The sequence below is a fragment of the Sminthopsis crassicaudata genome, chromosome 1 (genome assembly GCF_048593235.1).
Source record: "Sminthopsis crassicaudata isolate SCR6 chromosome 1, ASM4859323v1, whole genome shotgun sequence".
NCBI classification, from domain to species: Eukaryota; Metazoa; Chordata; class Mammalia; order Dasyuromorphia; family Dasyuridae; genus Sminthopsis; species Sminthopsis crassicaudata.
This window is the reverse complement of record NC_133617.1, coordinates 665,984,976-666,004,767: the sequence shown is the minus strand read 5'-3', so window position 1 is coordinate 666,004,767 and position 19,792 is coordinate 665,984,976. Positions and strand designations below refer to the sequence as shown.

General features: G+C 42.8%; 1 protein-coding gene and 1 long non-coding RNA gene across 7 annotated transcripts in view; one reads left to right on the top strand and one right to left on the bottom strand.

The window, feature by feature from the left end:
* Positions 1-9,076: 9,076 nt before the first annotated feature.
* GJC2 (gap junction protein gamma 2) overlaps positions 9,077-19,792 on the bottom strand; it is a 40,935-nt gene continuing 30,219 nt past the window's right edge. Inside the window, exons 1-2 of one of the 6 annotated variants that reach the window (XM_074283138.1) lie at positions 19,524-19,669; positions 9,077-14,272 (exon numbers count right to left, since the gene is read on the bottom strand). In XM_074283138.1, the coding sequence (XP_074139239.1) occupies positions 12,828-14,252 (1,425 nt within the window). In that variant the 5' untranslated portion in view covers positions 14,253-14,272; positions 19,524-19,669 and the 3' untranslated portion in view covers positions 9,077-12,827. Of the gene's footprint in view, positions 14,273-18,051; positions 18,210-18,293; positions 18,365-18,447; positions 18,633-18,899; positions 18,956-19,523; positions 19,670-19,792 lie in introns of those variants that run through there. The other 5 variants (XM_074283137.1, XM_074283136.1, XM_074283139.1 and 2 more) reach the window with 5 other exon arrangements.
* The window catches only part of LOC141551461 (uncharacterized), a 10,632-nt gene continuing 9,128 nt past the window's right edge, over positions 18,289-19,792 (top strand). The window contains exon 1 of the long non-coding RNA XR_012484874.1: positions 18,289-18,410. This is a non-coding gene — a long non-coding RNA (uncharacterized LOC141551461). The remainder of the gene's footprint in view (positions 18,411-19,792) is intronic.

The window sequence follows — 19,792 nt, the reverse complement described above, 5'->3', positions numbered from 1 at the left end:
GGACATATATACATGTATTGTATTTAATTTATACTTTAACATATTTAACATGTATTGGTCAACCTGCCATCTGGGGAGGAGGGGAAGGACGGGAAAAATTAGAACAAAAGTTTTGGCAATTGTCAATGTTGTAAAATTACCCATGCATATATCTGGTAAATAAAAACTATTAAAATATTTTTTAAATGTATTTTCATAAAATCTTCCTCTGGTCTGTAGGCTCCTCATTAGACTGTAAGCTACTTGAGAGCAGGTACCATTTTCACTTAAAAATTATCTCCAATACATAAAACTGTGCCAGAACATAGTAAAAGATTTTTAAAAATGCTTGTTGATCGTGAAGACTGATTGTGATCAGTCTTCTTGAAAGAGGTGATCAACTGCTAGATAGTGGAAAACTCCTATATTTCTTTAGAAGTCAGTGCTTGAAGTCAAGTGAAATAACTCCTAAAACTTTATACCTCTGGGGCCTTTGTGCTCTTGACGAGAGGGTTACCCTAGTCCAGGACTGAGTATGGGTAGATCATAGGATCTGGAACTGGAAGAAAGGTCATCCTCCAAGCAGAAAAAAGCCCTAAAGGAGTTACTCAGGTGGTGAGTGACTATACTGAGATTTGCCTCTGGGCCCTCAAATTTCAGGCCTAATGATTGTATCCTATAACCACCCTAGTCCATCCACCCTGAATACATTGCATAGAGGCAAGGAAGGAGCCCATGTATCTCCAAAGCAGGCCCTGCCTGTTTAGGGGGAAAGCACAATTATGGTAACATGTGAACAGTGTAAAATAGAATATTAAATGAAAATTGTATGAACAGAACCTAAGTACTCTAAAGGGCCAAGGGAGAAAGATTGGTTATAGATTACTCACTTTAATGAGAAGATTCTGTTTCAGAAGCAGCTGTAAATGCCCAAAGGCATTTCTTCCTCTTGAATTCCTGGAATTTGGATGAATTAGAAACATAGAACTATAAAATGTCAGATCCAGGAAAGTAGCTCAGAGGTCATATGGGACAGCCCACATCTAAAAAAAAAAAAAAAAAAAAGCATCCTTTCTAACTGATCTAATTCAATTCTACAAATGTTCCTTAGGTTCCTATTAATGTACTCAGCTATATACTAAAGACAAAACTGAAGCAGTCTCTTCCCTCCTGGAAATAAAGAAATACCTGGAACTGAGTTTTGAAGAAGATAAGAATTCTGTTGCAAAGTTGAAAAGGAAATCTGTTTCAGGCATGAAGGCTACTTATGGAAATGCATGGAGGCAGAAGAAGAAATATCAAGTTTGGAGAATAGCTGGTAGTTCAGTTTGGTTCCAAAATAGAATAGTTTGAAATGAAGTTGGAAAGGCAGTAGGATATATATTGTAGAGGGCTTTATATGTTGGGTTAAGGAATTTATATTTTCTTCTTAAATTTTTTATTGATTGTTTTTGTTTTTATATTATATTTTTGTTGATTGATTTTGTTTTTATATTATATTCATTTCAGATATATGCTTCTACAAGCAATCCAAATGAGCCCTTTGAAACAATCACAACAACAAATTATACAAAATCAACCTACAAAGTGGTAATAAATGCAGTATTCTACAGTCATAGTCCCCCATCCTTTTAATAATGGAAAAAGGTTATCACAACTTGTTGTTATCACAACTTGTTGTTATCACAACTTGTTATCACAAAAGTAATCAGGAGCCACTGAAGATTTTTGAGTTAGAAAGTCATATAATCAGATCTCAGAGTAGGAAAACTATTTTGGCACCTGGATGAATTGGAGATAGGATAATCTAAAGTGAGAGACCACTTAGGAGTCTGCTATTGATGTTCAGGAAAGATCATAAAATTTAGGACTTAATAAATAATCATTTAGAAGGCAGGTTCACTAGAGTGGAAGTTGGAATTGGAAGCCTAGTTGTGGGTCAAGAAGTGAGTTTATACTGTGGTCTTGGCAGGTCTGAGTATGGAATAATCCCCTGCCCAAGAGATTGATTCCAACCTTGGCAGAGGATAGGAAGCTCCCTATTAATGAGTGGGAAAGCTCACTTCCCCTCTGAACAGTTGGTTGGTAAGAGGACTTTTTTTATATTGACATGAGACTAGAAAGTTACTTATTAATCTTTGGTGCCTCAATTTCTTTATTTGTAGAATAAAATAGTTGGACTAGGTGATAAGGTTTCTTCCATTTCTAAATTTATGATTCTGTGAAAGGGTCTTCCTCTCTCAGATTCATTCATTCGTTCATTCATCCATATAGATTTTTTTAACTAGATGAAAGAGGAAATTCTTTGCCTCAATTGCTACCTCCTTAATCACTGAAAGGTCAGTTGCCTCAGTCAAACTGAGCTCTGTTAAAGACCTTACCTCTGCATGGTATCCTTCAATTAATGTTACCTAAAGCTATACTAGCTTTTTTTTTTAGTCCCTCCATTGAAGGAACTCCATGGACCCATGTCTTGCCATGTCTATATCACACCCCTCCTCCATCTTATAACTGTACAATTAATGTTTTCAACCTAGTTGTAGGAATTTCCATTTTTCTTTATTAAATTTTATTTCATTGGATTGAGTAATCATTTTAGCTGATTGATATATTTTTGGATATATTGTGTACGAGGTGAGTAGGTAGATGGTTTGACTGGGGATGAGAAAGACTTTCTTTTGTTAGAAGCTGTGAGACATGGGCAAATCCCTTAACCCTTTTTGCCTTAGTTTCCTCATCTGTAAAATGAATTGGAGAAGGAAATAGTAAACCACTCTAGTATTTATTCCAAGAAAAGCCCAAATAGGGTCATGAAGAGTCAGAAATAAGTAATATGACAGAATAACAATAAAATATTTTGGACCTTTATTCATTACCCAATGTATCAGCTATCCTTGCTAGCTATGATGCAGAAACATTAGATCTATTCCATCTGACCCCAGTAGGAAAAAATAGGGCAATATGTAGAAGTTATAATAAAAAGGAGGGGGCAATTCAGGCTTGATATAAGAAAAAATAATCTTTCTAACTTCATAATTTGAGTCAAAAAATCTGAATTAATTGCCTCAAGAGGCAGGAAAATGATACTGGTGATGGTGTTGATGATTGTTTGACAAATAACTTCAGTGAAGTTTTCAAGCCAAAATTAGTATAGAAAAGATTCTTTCTTTAGGCACAATTTTAATTAGATGGCCTCTGAATTTCCTTCTGTAATTCTGTGTGTTTCTTAAATTCAATCAGCATACCATCTAGGCAATCTAATCCAATAAACATTTAAGTGCCTACTAAGTGTTAAGCACCTGGAATACCATTTATTAAAAAGTCTGTCCCTGCTCTCAAGAATACAGGGAGACAACACACAAAAAGAGGGATGAAAGATAAAGATGGGACATCAGGGTAACAAGCTCATGGAACTGAAACCGTGCAGGTAGAGCAGGAGATGGTGAGCTGAGAGTTAGTTTCTGCCTTGTGAAAGGAAGGCATTGGAAGGAGCTTGGGATTCCATCCTCCAGTCCTCCAGTCTGAGGGGGAAAGACTGTAGAAGCTGATGTCATTAGTGGAGGCTGGAGGTATCATCATGGTGATGAAATTAGATGAACTTAGCCTGGGAGGGCATCTTGTCCTTTGGCATCTATGCTTTTAGGTCACTTGATAAAGATGCTAGTAAGAGCGGACCCTGTCACCCAGAATTACTTCCATCCACTCATTACTACTCTCTGGTTCTAGTCATTCAGCCATTTCCTAACTCACTTAACTGCACCAGTATTTTGCCTATAGGGTTTGAATTTTCAAATTAAACGGTTTCCTGCCCTTTGCCAATTTACAACTCACAAAATCTCATTGAGATTTTGGTTTTGAAACCAAGCTGCAGCATGAAACTGGCCACCCAGATGACTTATTTTTACTTTCTATTATCTTCTCCTCCTCCTCCTCCTCCGTTTGCTTTTGAAAGCTGGGCTGTGGGACAACTGAGGAGGAGGGATGGAAATCCAGCCGTTGGAGAGGACACTGACAGGTCACTGTAAGGCTGACTAGGGTTTTCCTGGAGCTGCTATCATGGGGCTTTTTTTTTTTCCTGTTATTCATCTCTTAGTCACCAGTTCCACCCCTTCAACCCTGTTCTGGAGCTCAAAGGAGAGGAAAGCTTCCTCCACTCTGGGGGTGTCTCCATTATCAACCCCCCCACACGCCATGGCAGTAGTCTATAAAATATTTCTCCTATGAGCACAAGGAAAATTGGCTCAATGGATGGAAATGAATTACAATGAATGTCTCACTCCCTTCTGATTGTGCTCTCATATCCAACTCCCCACCTTTCACCTCCTCTCTCTCTCTCTCTCTCTCTCTCTCTCTCTCTCTCTCTCTCTCTCTCTCTCTCTCTCTCTCTCTCTCTCTCTCTCTCTCTCTTCTCTCTTTCTCTCTTTCCCTTTTCCTCTCTCTCTCTTTCCCTTTCTCTCTTTCCTTCTCTCTCTCTTTCCCTTTCTCTCTTTCCTTCTCTCTCTTACTCTCTCTTTCTTTCTCTCCCTTTCTCCTTCTTTCTTTCTCTCTTTCCCTTTCTCTCTTTCTCTTTCCCTTTCTCTATTTCTCTTTTCTTCTCTCTCTCTTTTTCTTTCTCTCTTTCTCTTTCTTATCTCTCTCTCCCCCTTTAATCATCCTAAGACCAGTGTGACATTCTCCAACTGGGAAGGGAGATTTGAAAGCAGCAGCCCCTTTCCAGACCCAGGTCCATGTTTTTCTGAATTATTAGCATATTCAAACTAGTTAAGAGCTGAGCCATGTCTTTCTTTATATAACATTCTTAACTTCACCCCCTGGCCTTCTCACTTCCTAAGGAGCTGAATCTCTTCTTCCCAGGACTTCTGGTCTCAGGTTGCTGTGTCCCCAACATCCTTGCAGTGAGTCAAGGCAGAGGTACATCCCCAAACTGCTAAAGATCTTGAAAAGTTGCTCCCAGTGTAAGAATGTATCAAAGAAAATATGTTTAGAAGAATTGTACATGTTTAATCTATATTGGATTACTTGCTGTCTAGGGTAGGGGCTCAGGGGAGGGAGGGAGGAAAATTTGGAACACAAGGATTTTCAAGGAGGAATGTTGAAATCTATCTTTTGTGTATTTTGAAAATAAAAGGCTACTTTTAAAAAGAGTGTATCAAGGCATGGAGAACATAGATTTTTGGTCTCAGTGAAACCATCCTTACTTTCTTAGGTACGGTACTAAGGTACTTAGGACCTGAAAACCATCTAGGTTTGCTAGGAGGTCCAGAGATTCATCTAAAGCTTTCATGACTGCACCCTTCCTACTATAGAACTTCCTGGGATCTTGAGGATCTGCCCATTTTCTTGGGTTATGAGCTCTACTGAACTCAGACTATTCATTTTTCTCCCTACTTGATCTGGGTGACCATTTCTACTCCTTAATGGCTTACATTTTGAAATCTGTCTTAAGGTCATAGAGTTTAGTTAAAAGGATTTCTAGAAATCTCCTAATCAAATTCCCTCATTTAGCCATGAAGGAGTTAAAGCCAAGTGACATTGCCAAAGTCACACAGATAATACTAACAATAGCCGATATTTAGATGGTATTGTAAGGTTGGTAAAGTTCTCTGTGTGCATTATCCTATTTAACCATTACAACAACCCTATCGGGTCAGACGTATGGATATTATAATTCTGATTTTATAGAGGGAAAACCCAGAGAGATGAATTTACCTGTCAGTAACCTCAAATACTCAAATGGATCCATGTTTTCATTGATTCCTAACAGGCAGATTGCAATTCATCCATGCCTAACTAACCTTTGTGATTCTTGGTAATGTCTTCCCCAAATTTCACCACAGACGTTACTCTTTATCCATCTGGTCTTCCTTGTATGGATAAATTGGGGGGAAAAATATTGGTTTGTGTGTCCATGATCATATAAATAATGTGTCAGAAGTGGGATTTGAATCCAAGTTCTTCTTGGCTCTGAGTCTACACTTAGTAGGGAAGCTGAGACATAAATATATTAGTAAACATATCTTGCACAAGACCCTAGGTTCATTTAGGATTAAAGATAGCCCTGGAATTTGGGTTATTGCTCAAGTTGGGGCTAGGATAAGGTTTGGATTGGAATTAGAAATTTTGATTGTGTTTGGAGATGGGTGCATGCGGAAGAATGGTCAGGGCCAGGACAAGACTCAAATTCTTTCCCTCTCACCTCTAACAGCCTCTAGACATGAGTAGGCCTGAGGTAATATTACCTATGTGGAGTTTGGCCCTGGACAAATAAGCCTTGCCCCTGACTGGTGAAAGAGCTGAGGTGTTCAGATCACCTGGACAGGGGCTTCTGACAGGGCCATCCCACAGACCCATGTACTCTGGCTCCTGAAGGTGCTGGGAGGAGCCATCTCAGATACCCCAAGAAGCATAGTTTAGAGTTCAGTTTGTGACCAGGGTTAGAATTCAGTTCGTAGTCATGGAAGGGTGTGAAATTTTAAGAGGAAATGACTGAATAAGTTTTATATGATTGTGATGGAATTCTATTGCTCAGAAAAACATGGAAAGACTTACATGAACTGATGCAAAGTAAAATGAGCAGAACGAGAACATTGCACATAATAACTGTAATATCGTATGATGATCTACTATGAATAACTTAACGACTCTCAGAAACACAATGATCCAAGACAATTCTGTAGGACTTAGGATAAAAAGTGCTGTCCATTTCCAGAGAAAGATCTGATTAGAGCCTAAATGCAGATCAAAGATACTTTTTCTTTACTTTCTTTATTTTTCTTGGATTTTGGGGGGGGGGGGGTTGTGTTTTCTTTCACAGAATAATTTACAAGAAATGCATTTTGTATGACTTTAACATGCATAATCTCTGTGAAATTGTTTGCCTTCTCAATGACGGGGAAGGGAGAGAATGGGGAGAATTTGGAATTCAAATTTTGAAAAATAAAGAATGTTAAAATTGTTTTTACATGTAATTGAAAAACAAAAAAATATTAAATTAGATTTTTTTTAAAAGAAGGAAATGATTCTTCTCCTGTTTTGATCTTTTCTTCCTCTGTCCTTTGTCCAAAGAGGGAGGAAGAAGGGAGCCGGGTCAGATTTGCCAGGCTGTGTCTAAGTTCCCCTAGAGAGGATAAGCTTTCCTGACCTCTCTGTTGAGCTTTGACACCTTAATGACCCAATGTCCCAATTGAGGACATTACTTAATAGAGCTAGAGGATGAACAATGGAGGTTTGGGGGAAGATGGGAAGTTCATTTCTGCCTGGAATGTTATTTTCTTTTTTAAAAAGTATTTTTTAAAATCAGAAACAAAAATATGTTGCACAAACACAGGTATGCATATAATGAATGATAAGGAATGAAATCCCAAACAAAACAATTTGAATGACTTACATTTTGATACTTGTGTTTAAAAATTGTGTTTAAAAAAAAATCTCCAACTGATCAAATTTTTCTGGACTTAGTGAGGCTGATTCCAGGACCACAGTCCTATCCTTATCCACTCATTTACTATCAGGTTTCTGTTAAAAGCTTTTCAGCTTGTTAGAACCAGTCAGAACTTGTACTTAATTATTAGAATAGCCTTTAAAAATCCATAGTCACCTCCACACCACAAGAAAGCATCAAAGGAAGACTTTAGTGGTGATCACAATTTGAGAAAAGGACAATTAACCAAAAAAATTTATTTGCTTTGGGTCTTTTCTTGATTGCTTTTCTTTTTTTCTTTTTGTTTGTCTAACGTGTTTATTTTTCTAATTAATATTTTTCCTCCCATCACCCTCAATCCATTGAGAAAGAAAAAAAAGAAAAACTAAGATCCTTGCAACAAATATGCATAGTCAATTAAGAGAAATTCTTGCATTGACTATGACCTCTTTTCCATGATGGGGTTATACCTTCTTGAGAGGAGAAACTGTTTTTATTTTTGTATAAGGCCTACTATAGTACATATAGCACTAAATATAAATAAACTAAATTAATTAATTAAATCGATAAAATTAAAAGCCTACTATGTACTAGGCACTGTACTGGGTGCTAGGAGGCAAAAGACAGTACCTGCCCTCAAATAGCTTATAATCTGATGGTGGAATAAGCATTCTGCCTCTTCTATATCACATCCCTTCAAGTATTTGAAGACAATAATTATGTCTTTTCTTTTCCAGGCTAATCACCTTCTACCAAATGGTTTCTTTAACCAATCTTTGTTAAAGCAGGAAGAATCTTTACAATTAAAATCTCACAGAGCCACCAAAGAAAATTGATCTGAAACATTTTGTGCATGAGATGACTGCAGAATCAGAGTTTCCAGGGCAACTTTGATTTCAGGGCAGCAGCATTAACAAGAAAGTTTTAGGGGAAATGACCCTTTATTTTCCCATCAATACCCTGTCCCTATTTTTAATATGGTCAAATTCCACTTTCTTTCCCATATATCACTTTATATGTTTTCTCATGGTTTATGTTTTAGTCATGGAATTTCAGAGTTAAAAGGGATCTTAAAGGATATACAATTGATCTTGGGGCTTTTTTGTGGCATAAAAATATTTCATTGCCTTGCTCTGCCAAAATTTATTAAGCCATTCCCTAATCAATGGATTAAAAATTTCCAGTTTTCAATATTTTTAATAAAACTTTTATAAATGTTTTATTGTTTACAATCTTTTTCATATGGATTTCTCTTAGTCTTATTCCCTTAGTTAATGAGCTCCAGAAAGGCAAAAGTCCATATGTTCCTTAATGAGGATTAGATATTTTTTTCCATTTTAAAGCCATTGAGCTCTAAAGATGGGGCTCAAAAATAATAAATGAGTAAGAATGAATGTATGATAATTATTGTGAAGGAGAAAATGAATGAGAGAATAAAGAAGTAAATGAATAAGTGAACCACACAACTTAGTATCACTTGGCTATTGTTGTGTTGTTGTATTATTGTGTATTTTGTGGTTGTGTTGATTCCTAAACAAGACTGGGAACATCAAAGGACAATATCTTCTTTTCCTGTCAGATCTTGAACATAAAGTCTAATCCAAGCCTGGGCAAATGGGAAGCAAACTTTTAATGATGACTGAAAAAAATTAAGACTTGAGAAGCACACACAGGAGGTTGTAAACAAAAGTCAAGTTTTATTTTATTTATTTATTTCATTCTATTAGTATTGGAACCTGCTTCTCCCATGAAGTGGGGTCAGCTGGGCAATGGCAAGGGGAGAAAGGACCAAAAGAAGGGGCCCCATGGCCCTCTGCCCTTGATTCTCCTACCCTAAGAATCAGGTTTCTCAGCCCTCCACTGGCAGTCCCAGATGCAAAGGTAAGTTAGTTCAGGAGCAGAAATGGAACTTGGTGGTTAGCCTATCGGCTGGCCCTGATGCTTATGAAGACTTCAAGTATTTCTCAAGGGGATGGAGGGAAGTCAGGGGAAAGGAAGTCAAAGGTGTCCACATACCAGGGCTTTAAACAAGGGGATAACTATTCTAAAATGCCATCTCATCCCTCCACTCCCTAAACCTAATTTTGCTAGTCTGAGGATCTGAATCACCTGTATTTCAAAGATATTGACCTGGTTGGTGGCTGAGAAATCAAGCTGTGGGGCCAGGAAACTAGGAGACCTAGATTCTAGGGCAAATCACTTTCCTCCCTGGGTCTCAGTATCTTGAATGGTTGATCTCTAAGGTCTCCTCTGGCTCTGACATTGTGTTATTTGCTCTTCCATTCCTCCCAGTTGTGCCTTCTAATTGCTTGTGATGCCCTGGTCCCAGGCTGGATGGTGTCAAGTGCGGGGATTCTTGACGGACCCAGAGGATAGGGGAGTCCTGGATGGTCTTACTTCAGGTCCTGTGCTTTCCCCACTCTGCCACACAGAAAATACAAACAAGCAGACTTGTGGCAGACTTCCCTTTCTCCAGTAGCATGTCATGTGTCAGGCTAATATCAGAATAAATCAGCAGGAGCTAGAACAAGGAATAGGGCAAGGTCAGAGCATTCTAGTCCTAGCGAATCCAAAGGAATCCCCCTCCTTCTTCCATCTTGATCTCTCTGCCAACACCTCTCAGCAGATAATTTGCTCTTGAAGCAGAAATTCTGCAGTATTGGGAAAAGGGTAGATGGGTCAGCTTAGGCAATTCCAGGCCACCCCGGGTGATGGAAAGAGATAGAACCCCACGCAAGGATTCTCTGTGTCCCTAAAGCTCACCTCCTTAGGCTTACCCCATGCCCACAAGCCCAGCTTGTGTCTTCCAGGATGTGAATTTTCCCAGGGCACTACAAGGACCACTTTTCTGGGTTTGCCAGGAAAGAGATGGCATGTTCAGAGAATGGTATCCCAGGATGACCCTAAGGAGGGGAAAATTCTTAATTATTATCAGAATCAACCCAGAATTCTGATAATAATTAAGAGTTGTCCCCTACCAACTACCAAACATGTCTCCTCCAGGCTGGGATCTTGCTTGTTAAGTGTGTTTTTGACTGTTCCCTTCCTTCAACGATATAAGTATGAGGAAATCTGGAATGCGGCGGGAGGAGGAAGGATTCTGGCATCTCTAAAATCCCTCTTTGGGCATCTCTGTATTAACCCCCCCAAACAATGCTAACACTCCTCCAGCTCCTCCTCCCACCCCTACTCTCGATCTTCATTCTCCTTTCATTGGGGAGGGAATTCCGATTCATAGACTATCTTAGCTGAAAAAGTGAATGTGGAATGTCAGAGCTGGAAGAAGCCCTAATAATCATAGAGCTAGACTCTTCCGTTTTATAGAAAACTGAGGTCTAAAGAGAGAAATGGTTTGGCCAGGATCACACAACCAGTCAGGAACAGCTGGCAATGACTAGAACTCAGGTACAGGGGATCTCAAGCCAGCCACATATTTCTCTCCCCCAACTCCCCAGCTCCTTCCATTTTCTGGTTCATCATCTTCCTCCATCCTTTCCATTCCATGCCTTATCCCCATAAGGCCTTGATCTTAACTAGTTGTCAGCTAATCCCCATTAAAATATTAACTGTGTAAGGAATATGTAACTTAGATACAAAGTATCTTGCTTTTCAGAGGTACTTGTATTTCAATAATCATGCTCTGGGTCCAGGAGACACTCATAACTACTTAGGGCTTCAGAAGGGTTATAGACAGATCCCTGATGCTCTGGAAAACTAGAGGACCTTTAAACCCCAAAGGAATAAAGTAATAATGGTAGGATTTCAGGTTCTGTGATAGGTAGTCAGAGGGAGTGCCCTTCAAATTATACTGTGCAGGTAACTTCTTCTATCTATTTGTGGGATCAGCCCTGGGGAGAAGCCACTCTTGAGTATTGTTTTAGCTTTATGCCACAGCCACCTGGGCTCCAAAAGCAATAGACCTGTTGGAAGTGCTGTTGAAACTTTTCAGTTCCTGAGGGTCTCCAGAAACTATCCTCTTGATAAGCACTTGAGGTGTCTTAGTGATTTAAGAGAGAACAGAAATGAGGATAGGGAAAAACAACCTCTTCCCAGATAAAGGACTTTTATAATTCCTCCCTCTGGGTTTCCATTGCTTAAGACAAACCTCTGACACTTGATAATCAGGGCAGGAATTACTTTTGCACTTAATGGGACCAGGGATAGGCTAGCTATAGAATACATGATACAGTGAATTATCAATTAGCTGCCCAATGAAAGGATGGCACCCAGGATCCTAAAGTAGATAATCCCCCCCACATAAATCAATGGTTATTTTTGACTTTGGGATATATTCCATAATTCCTTTTCAGGATGGGGGAGGAAGGGAAAGGGAGGGATTCTTTATCTTTTTAGTTTTCTGGCTCAGGTGAAAATTAAAATATGCCTGCCTAACCTGATCACATGCCAACTTACAGCCAAAGAGATTCAGATCCAAGGACAAAGAAATAACACCTTGGGATATACTGTCGGTTTTGGAAATGATCTTCCACCCCAGCTCTTGCCATAAGAAAAATTATAAGGTGACTGTGTGATCGCTGAATCCCAGGGTGCTTAAATGACTCCCCACAAAACACAGGATCCCAGGATGTTGAGCCAGAAGGGATTTTAGATAGCCTCTAGTAGCAGAGTTGAATTCAAAACCCAGATCTCCTGCCTCCAAAGGTCTTGTGCTTTGCATTACCCCAGGGTGTCTTAGAGCCATTTTTTCCATTTCCAATCTGTCTCACTTTTGATGATTTTAGAGATCTGGCTAAAAGGCATTTCCAGGCCATTCAAACTCCCAGATCTCTTTCTCTTTCCAAAAGCACACTTGACATGTAACATTTAGACCCAAAAGAGACCTCAGAAGCTAGCCCTTCTTCCCACCAAATAGAGGAGGTCAAGTGTCCTTTTCACTAGATCATACTACATGTTAAAAGAGCTTCTGTTGCTATCTTTAGAAAAGGTACATCTTCTACAAGAAAATAATGACAATTATGAGTCAAGTGAGCCTTAAATCTGAGCTCTATCCCCTCACCTCAGAGCCTCGATTCTTGGCATTTCTCAACTTCCCACCCCCAAAGCTCTAAGAGGGAAAAGCAAGTTGAATTGCCACAACACAGTCCCGGATGGTCACAGCTAGTCCAATTCTCTCGTTATACAGAGAAGGCTCAGATAAGGGAAATGGTGATTTGGCCAAATCCAGTCATTAGGATAAGCAGTATTCGAACCCAAATCTTCAGACTCCAAAACCACTCTCTTTCCATAGAACCCCATCTCCTCCTTTCTCCTCAGTCTCTGCACTGATGTTCTTCTGGGTTATAAAACCAAGTCCCACCTCGGAGCTAAGTCTAAGGGGACTCTAGGGCCAATGCGAGGGAAGGGAGAGGGGCTGGTGGCTACATGGAGGTTGCTCTAGGCTGTCCCCTTCCCCCCCCCCAGGTCTTCATCATATCCACACAGACGTTTTGCCATCCTTGCTGCTGACGCTGCTGCCTTTCTCCGAGTTGGATTTGGCTTTGGTCCCTTGGCGCCCTTGGGCTCCGTCGGCGTGGTTCTGCTCCACAATCGTGCCCGCTGAGGCCGGGCTGTCAGTCCTTGAAGGCGGTAGCCCTACGTGGGCTGCATAAGCAGGAAATCCATTGCTCCTAATCCCATTGGCAGCGTCCTGGGTTCCAGCCCGATGGGCTCCCCGGAAGGCAGCGGCAAGATCCACCGGCGGCGGGTTCTCCTCCAGGCCGGGGCCCTGAAGTTCCTGGAGCTCCTGCAGAGCTCCGTTGGCCAAGTTCTGCTCATGGGCCAGGAGTCCCCCAGGCATGAGCCTCCCAGTTGCTGCCGCCCTCTCAGCCCTGACCACCAGGTTGTACTCTGGGGGGCAGGGGATATTGCGGGCGTATGGGTAGCCATGGGGCAGCGGCGGGGGTGAGGGATAGCCCCCGGAGCCCTGGTCCGGGCCCCCCAACGTGCGGCTCCTCACAGCGTCCTGCAAGGTGCCCAGCCCCAGGTGGGCCATCTCACAGAGATTGAGGATGAGGCAGAGGCAGCTGACCACATACATCACCAGGAGGAAGACGGTCTTCTCGGTGGGCCGAGACACGAAGCAGTCCACGGTGTGAGGGCAGGGTTCCCGGCTGCAGCGGAAGAAAGGCTGGACCTCGAAGCCGTACAACAGGTACTGCCCCACGAGGAAGCAGATCTCAAAGGAGGCCCGGGCCAGCAGCTGCAACACGTAGATCTTCATCAGCCCCTCCTGCTGGATCCTTCGCCTCCCGTCGTGCTTCTGGTTGGCAGGCCCGGCCTCCAGAGAGCCCTTGCCCTTCTCCCCCGCCAGTCCCTCCTTCTCCTCTTCCTCCTGCTCGCGGTCCTCCCGGCTGCCATCCCCACCCTCCTCTTCCTCCCCCACGCCTCCCCCCAGGCCGATCATGGGCTCCTCCTCCCCGCCGTTGGGGCTGTCGGCCCATCCCGGGTGGGACAGCGGCGGGAGCCTCCTCCTCGGGGGGCGCCGGCGGGCCCCGCGGCCTCCCTGCCGCCAGCGCCTGGCCCGGCGCCGCTCCTCCGAGACCCGCGCCAGCCGGTGGATGGCATAGCCCAGGTACATGACGGACGGCGTGGAGATGACGACGATCTGGAAGACCCAGAAGCGGACGTGGGAGAGCGGCGCGAAGGCGTCGTAGCAGACATTGTCGCAGCCCGGCTGGCGCGTGTTGCACGTGAATTTGCTCTGCTCGTCCGAGTAGATGGCCTCTCCGCCCACGGCCGTCAGCACGATGCGGAAGACGATGAGCACGGTCAGCCACACCTTGCCCACGAAGGTCGAGTGGTTGTGGATCTCCTCCAGCAGCCTCGTCAGAAAGCTCCAGCTCATGTTGGTCATAAGGGCTGATCAGTCAGGACCTGTGGGGCGGGAGGCGGCAAAGGGAGGGCGTGAGAGCCGAGCCCTGGGGACCCCGGAGGCGTCCATACTCCCACCCCGCGCAGAGCCGGACACAGAGCCGGACACAGAGCAGACGCTCCATAAGTGTTTGTGAGAGATAGGGGCCGGGCTTTCTAGCTGGTAGCCGAACTCTGCACAAATCGCCCCGCCCATCCCCCTGAGTCTCAGTTTCCCCACCTATAAAATGGGGATAAAAACATCTGTCCAGTCTACTTCTGGGAAGTGTTTATTGACAGGAGAACGGCTAAACCAGTAGTGCTGTATGAATACAATGAAGTAGTATAACCCTTAAAGTGCTCTAGAAATGCGATTTATTATAGCATGCCTTATAAATTGCCTTCCAGCCTCTGCCTGAATGCTTCGGGTGAGGAGGCCCTCCTACCTCTTCCACTCCCTGATTTTCTTTGAGATCCCTTTTGTCATACTTTCCCCTCCCCCCCAGTTCAGTCTCTAAGGGCAACTCCTTCCTCTCGAAGCACATCAATCTCTTAGAGTCCTCTCGCCTGCTCTCAATCTGTCCAAGAGGGCAGTGATTCTAATCACCCTTTTCACTCCATCCTTCCTAAAAGCCAACCTTTGACTTCGGTCCCTTTTCCATGATGACCCCTCCCCTCCCCAGACTTTAATGTCACCCCACCTCCAAGGTATCTCCAGACCTGCTCCTACATCCTTGCTTTACTTTTCCTCCCCTTCCAAACTTGGGAGGCCCGCAGCACGAGGGATCTCTCTACATCCCTTCTGCAGCCCTAAGTAGTTAGGAGTGTCTCCTGGGCCCCAGAACTTGAGAGATCTCTCTACATCCCTTCTAAAGCCCTAAGTAGTTGGGAGTGTCTCCTGGAATGTTTATCCAAATGCCAGCCAGTTTCTCCCATTGGGAATGTTGGGGACTGGGACTGAGGAGGAAATCCTAGTCTTCCAGATCTTCTGGTCTTCGGGGGGCCCAGGTAATAAATGACAAGAGTTACAAGAGTTAAAGAATCAGAGTAGAGGCTTAGGGACAAGAGGTTGAAGACTTAGAGGGATCACCCTTGCAAAAACTTGAATTGTAAGCAGATAGAAACACAAAACTCATCATCCTGGGGAGTTGGGACCATGAATTGTCCAGACAGGAGGCTGATGGTAAGGCTTCATGAACCTTCCAATAGGCCATTCCACTGAAGGAATTTAGATGGCCTCCATCCTGGTCTCATTTCCCTCAGAGTCACAAAAAAATTATCTTTCATTCTGCCTCTGAGCACAGGAAGAGAGGAGAAATAAAGGAGAACAGACCCATCCAGCTTGGTGGAGTAAAAAGAATGCTATATTTGAAACTAGAGAATCTGGGTCCAAATACTGATTCTAAATGCTAAATGTAAGCAGATAAAGGACGCAGATCAAAGCATTTTTTTCCACTTTATTCTTTCTCGTGTTTTTTCCCCCTTTTGATCTGTTTTTTTCTTTCACAACTGTGACTGATAAGGAAATATGTTTTACTTGAATAGCACATGTATAAGCTATGTCAAACTGCCTGCTCTATTCAGAAGAGGGAAGGGGAGGGAAGGATAGAAGGAGAAAAATTAGGAACTTAATATCAAACTTTTTTCTTGACATGTAACTGGGGAGGAATAAAATACTATTAAATTCAAAATTAATTAAATAAAAATAAAAAATACTATTAAAAAAATAAACTGCCATTCTGTGAACAGTGGGCAAGTCTCCCTCTCTAACTGACCACTGGTTTCCTCTTCACTAAAAGAAGTTGGATCAGATTGCCAAAAATAACAAAAGATAAAATGAAGATAATTTATTATATATTAATTATATACTAAATTACATACTGTGTAAAATTATTATATACATATATAATATATTAATATATTAAGTCATGTTATATATAATTATCATATATTAAAAGTCACTAATTTTTTTCCACTTTTTTTATTAAAGCTTTTTATTTTCAAAACATATGCATGGATGATTCTTCTACATTAACCCTTGCAATTGTGTTCCAATTTTCCCTCCTCTTTCCCCACCTCCTCCCTTAGATGGCAAATAGTCCAATATGTTAAACATAGTAGAATGCATATATTCTTTAACGCATTACTAGGCATAAACTCTAAGGACAAAGACAAAGGAAAGGAGGATGCCACATATAATAAAACATTTAGAGCAGCACTTTTATGGCAGCAAAGAACTGGAAAAGCAGGAAGGAAAGAAGCTTTAATTAAAGCTTGTACCTCCTATGTACAAGGCACTATGCTAAGGACATTAGAAATCTCTTATTTGAGCTTCACATTCTTTTATTATCCCCAGGAGGCAGACAGAAGTTATTTGACTTGCTCAGGATCACAAAAATAGTAAGTGTCTGCATTGTATTTAGACTCAAATCCTCCTGGCCCCAGTCCAGTGCTCTATCCACTGAACCACTTTAAGTGTTTATTGACTGGAGAAAGGCTAAGCCAGTTGTGGTATATGAATATAAGTATTATTGTTATTATTACTTTTTGCCAAGGCAATTGGGGTTAAGTGGCTTGTCCAGGGTCACACAGCTAGGAAGTGTTGTGTTTGAACTCAGATCCTCCTGACTTCAGGACTGATGATCTATCCACTGCACTACCTAACTGCCCCTAATGAAGTATTATTGTGTCAAGAAATGACAAATGGGAAGAATTGTTTGAACAGATGCAGAGAGAAGCAAACAGAACCAAGAGAACAATTTTTACAATGGCCATAAAAATGTAAAGGTGAACAATTCTGAAAGTCTTCAGAATTCTGATTAATGAAATGACCAGTGGCTTTCAGAGGACTGAGGCAGTGCGAAGGGGTGGAGGTGGGGGACTGGGACAGACACTTGGAGCCAAGAAGTCATGAGTTCAAATCTTGTTTGTGACACATTATCAGTGTTCTTCTCAGCAAGTATTTAACCTCTCTCAGCCTCGGTTTACTTGTCAATTTGGGGTTGGGCCAGAAACCTCTAAGGTCCCTTCTAAATCTATGATCCCATAGTGAACCCCACTTCCTCCCCTTGTTACAGACGAGGAATAAGACCTTTATTTTCAGACCCGGCTGATATGCTGATTTTTCTGTTGTTGCTTAGATCATCCTAACTCCTTACAAGGGAGAAGGAGGGCATGAGGGAGTCACTGGGAAAAGACAGTATGGTTTTTTAAAAGCCGTTAAAATAGTTTTAAAAATAAACAGAGTTGGGCTAGATGACTATAAGGAAACTATTCTAAATCCTGCGCCTCCTTGCCCCTCCTGCCCTTCCCCCAATCTGGAAGGGAGTCCAGAGCAGCGAAGGTGTCTCCGGCAGCACACCCACTCCCTCTTCTTGGAAAGTTTCCCGCTCCATCTCTGGCCCCGGTCCCTGGCTCGCCCTTTAGAGAAAAAGATTTCCAGAGAAGAGGCGAGGATCCTAGCAGACCTTTGCACTCGACAAGCATATCTGTGGGTGAAGACGGGGCAGCGCGGGCTTGCCCCTCTCTCCCGAGTCCCTCCGAACTGCTGCTTCGGGTCTTTCACAGAAACTCAGAGATGCGCAAACACAGGCGGGCTCCGAAAAAGAGCACACACTTACGGAGGGACCCCGGAGCGATCCCAAGCGGCAGACGTCGTGCTCGAGCTACTCACAAACAGACGAGCCCACTTAGCCACACGCACGCACGCACACGCTTACTTGCAAAGCATCCCCGAGCAGAGGGGCAGTGGGAGGGAGGGGGTTCCCCAGGAGGGCAGAGGTGGGGGAGGGAGTGCTACTCACAGAGCCATGGTCCCGGATCCCACTCCCGAGGCCGGCTCCCGCGGGGCTCGGAAGCCTCCTAGCTCGGCCCCGCCCAGCCGGCCCGGCCCTGCCCAACCCCAGGCACTGCTAGCCAAGGCTGGCCGAGATTCCGCTAGCTACTGGACCGGTCACTGACGGCTGCGGGGGTGACCTCAGACGTGCCGTTATAAGGGGTACGGAGCCGTGGGCTGGGTGGGGCCGTATGACCCGAGTTCTAATACCTTGGGCACGTCCCCTCTCTGGGTCTCAGTTTCCCCGCCTATAAAATGAGAGAGCTGCCCTTGAAGTTCCTCTAAAACTTCGGAATCCTGGAAGAGGACCCTTCACGATCAAACCAGGTAGTTCTGAAAGAATGGAACTGGGGGGAAAGCAAACCTGGCCAATCCCCATGTCAGCCCGACACTTTCCGGAGAACGCCCCGGAGTGTTCTTTCCAGTAAGATCCTGTCTCCTTTGGGCTCTCCTCCTTTCTGGGTGAATGCTCCTTTCAGTCTCCTTGTGATCGATCATTATCCGCACCTGGTCTCCTAACTAAGGCTATGTCCCAAGGCTTTGTCTAATCTCTCTCCCTCTCCTTTGGCGACCACATCCCCAGGGTTAGGCAGATAACTCCCAGATTGTTCTGTATCCAGCCCTCCTCACTCTTCTGACTTCCAATCCCATTTCATTAATGGCCTACTGAGTATCACTGAATATGCTGTAGTCAAGCAAAGACCCAGCCCCCTTCTCCATCTCCTGATTTCCGAAAGGTCACCAGCAGCCTTCAAGAACCCATAGGTACAACATGGAGCCTCTCTCCATAATCTTCCTTTTGAGTTCCCCACTTACACTTCTTAAGTCTCTTCATCTCCTGACTGTTTCGACAGCCGCTTCATTGGCTGCTCTGCCTTAAATCTCTCCTCTTTCATCCATCCATCCTACAACTGCCCAAACGATATTACTTAGTTCTTCTGAGCAATACAATGATCCAAGACAATTCCAAAAGACTCATTTGAAAATTCTTTCCATATCCAGAGAAAGAATGGATGGAATCTGAATGCAGATCAAAGTTCACTATTTTCAATTTCTTTCTTTTTTTCCCTTTTGCAAACTGTTTTTTTTTTTCCAGACATGACAAATATGGAAATGTTTTATTTGATTGCACATATGTAACCTATATCGAATTGCTTGCTCTCATGGGGAGGAAGGACAAAAAGAGGGAGGGAGAAAATTAGGAACTCAAAATTTTATTTAAAAATGAATGTTAAAAATCGCCGTTGCATGTAACTGAAAAAAATAAAATATTATTTAAAAAAATTATATTCCTAAAGCACATAGCTGACCATGTCTATAACTCCTTGAGTCAATAAAGGTCAGTGGTTTCCTAATTATTTCTAGAATCAACTGCAAACAACTGTGTTTTGCATTCAAAGCTCTTTAATGCCTGACTCCACCCTGTCTTTCAAATATTACCTCCCTTCATTTTATGGCTTTCTTGCTGTTCCTGGAAGTCAATATTTCATCTCTGGCATCCATGCCTTTGTCCAGCTGCCTAGCATTTCTGGAATGTCTTCTCTCCTCATGTCTGCTCTTAGAATGCCATCCTGGATTGTCACTCCTCCGGTGAATTCTTCCTCTCATCCCCCATCTTAGTCAGTTCTTCCCTTGACTCTGATTGCAAAAATATCTCATTAGAGCTCGGGACAGACAGTATGTGGGATCATGGAATTTTGATAGGTAAG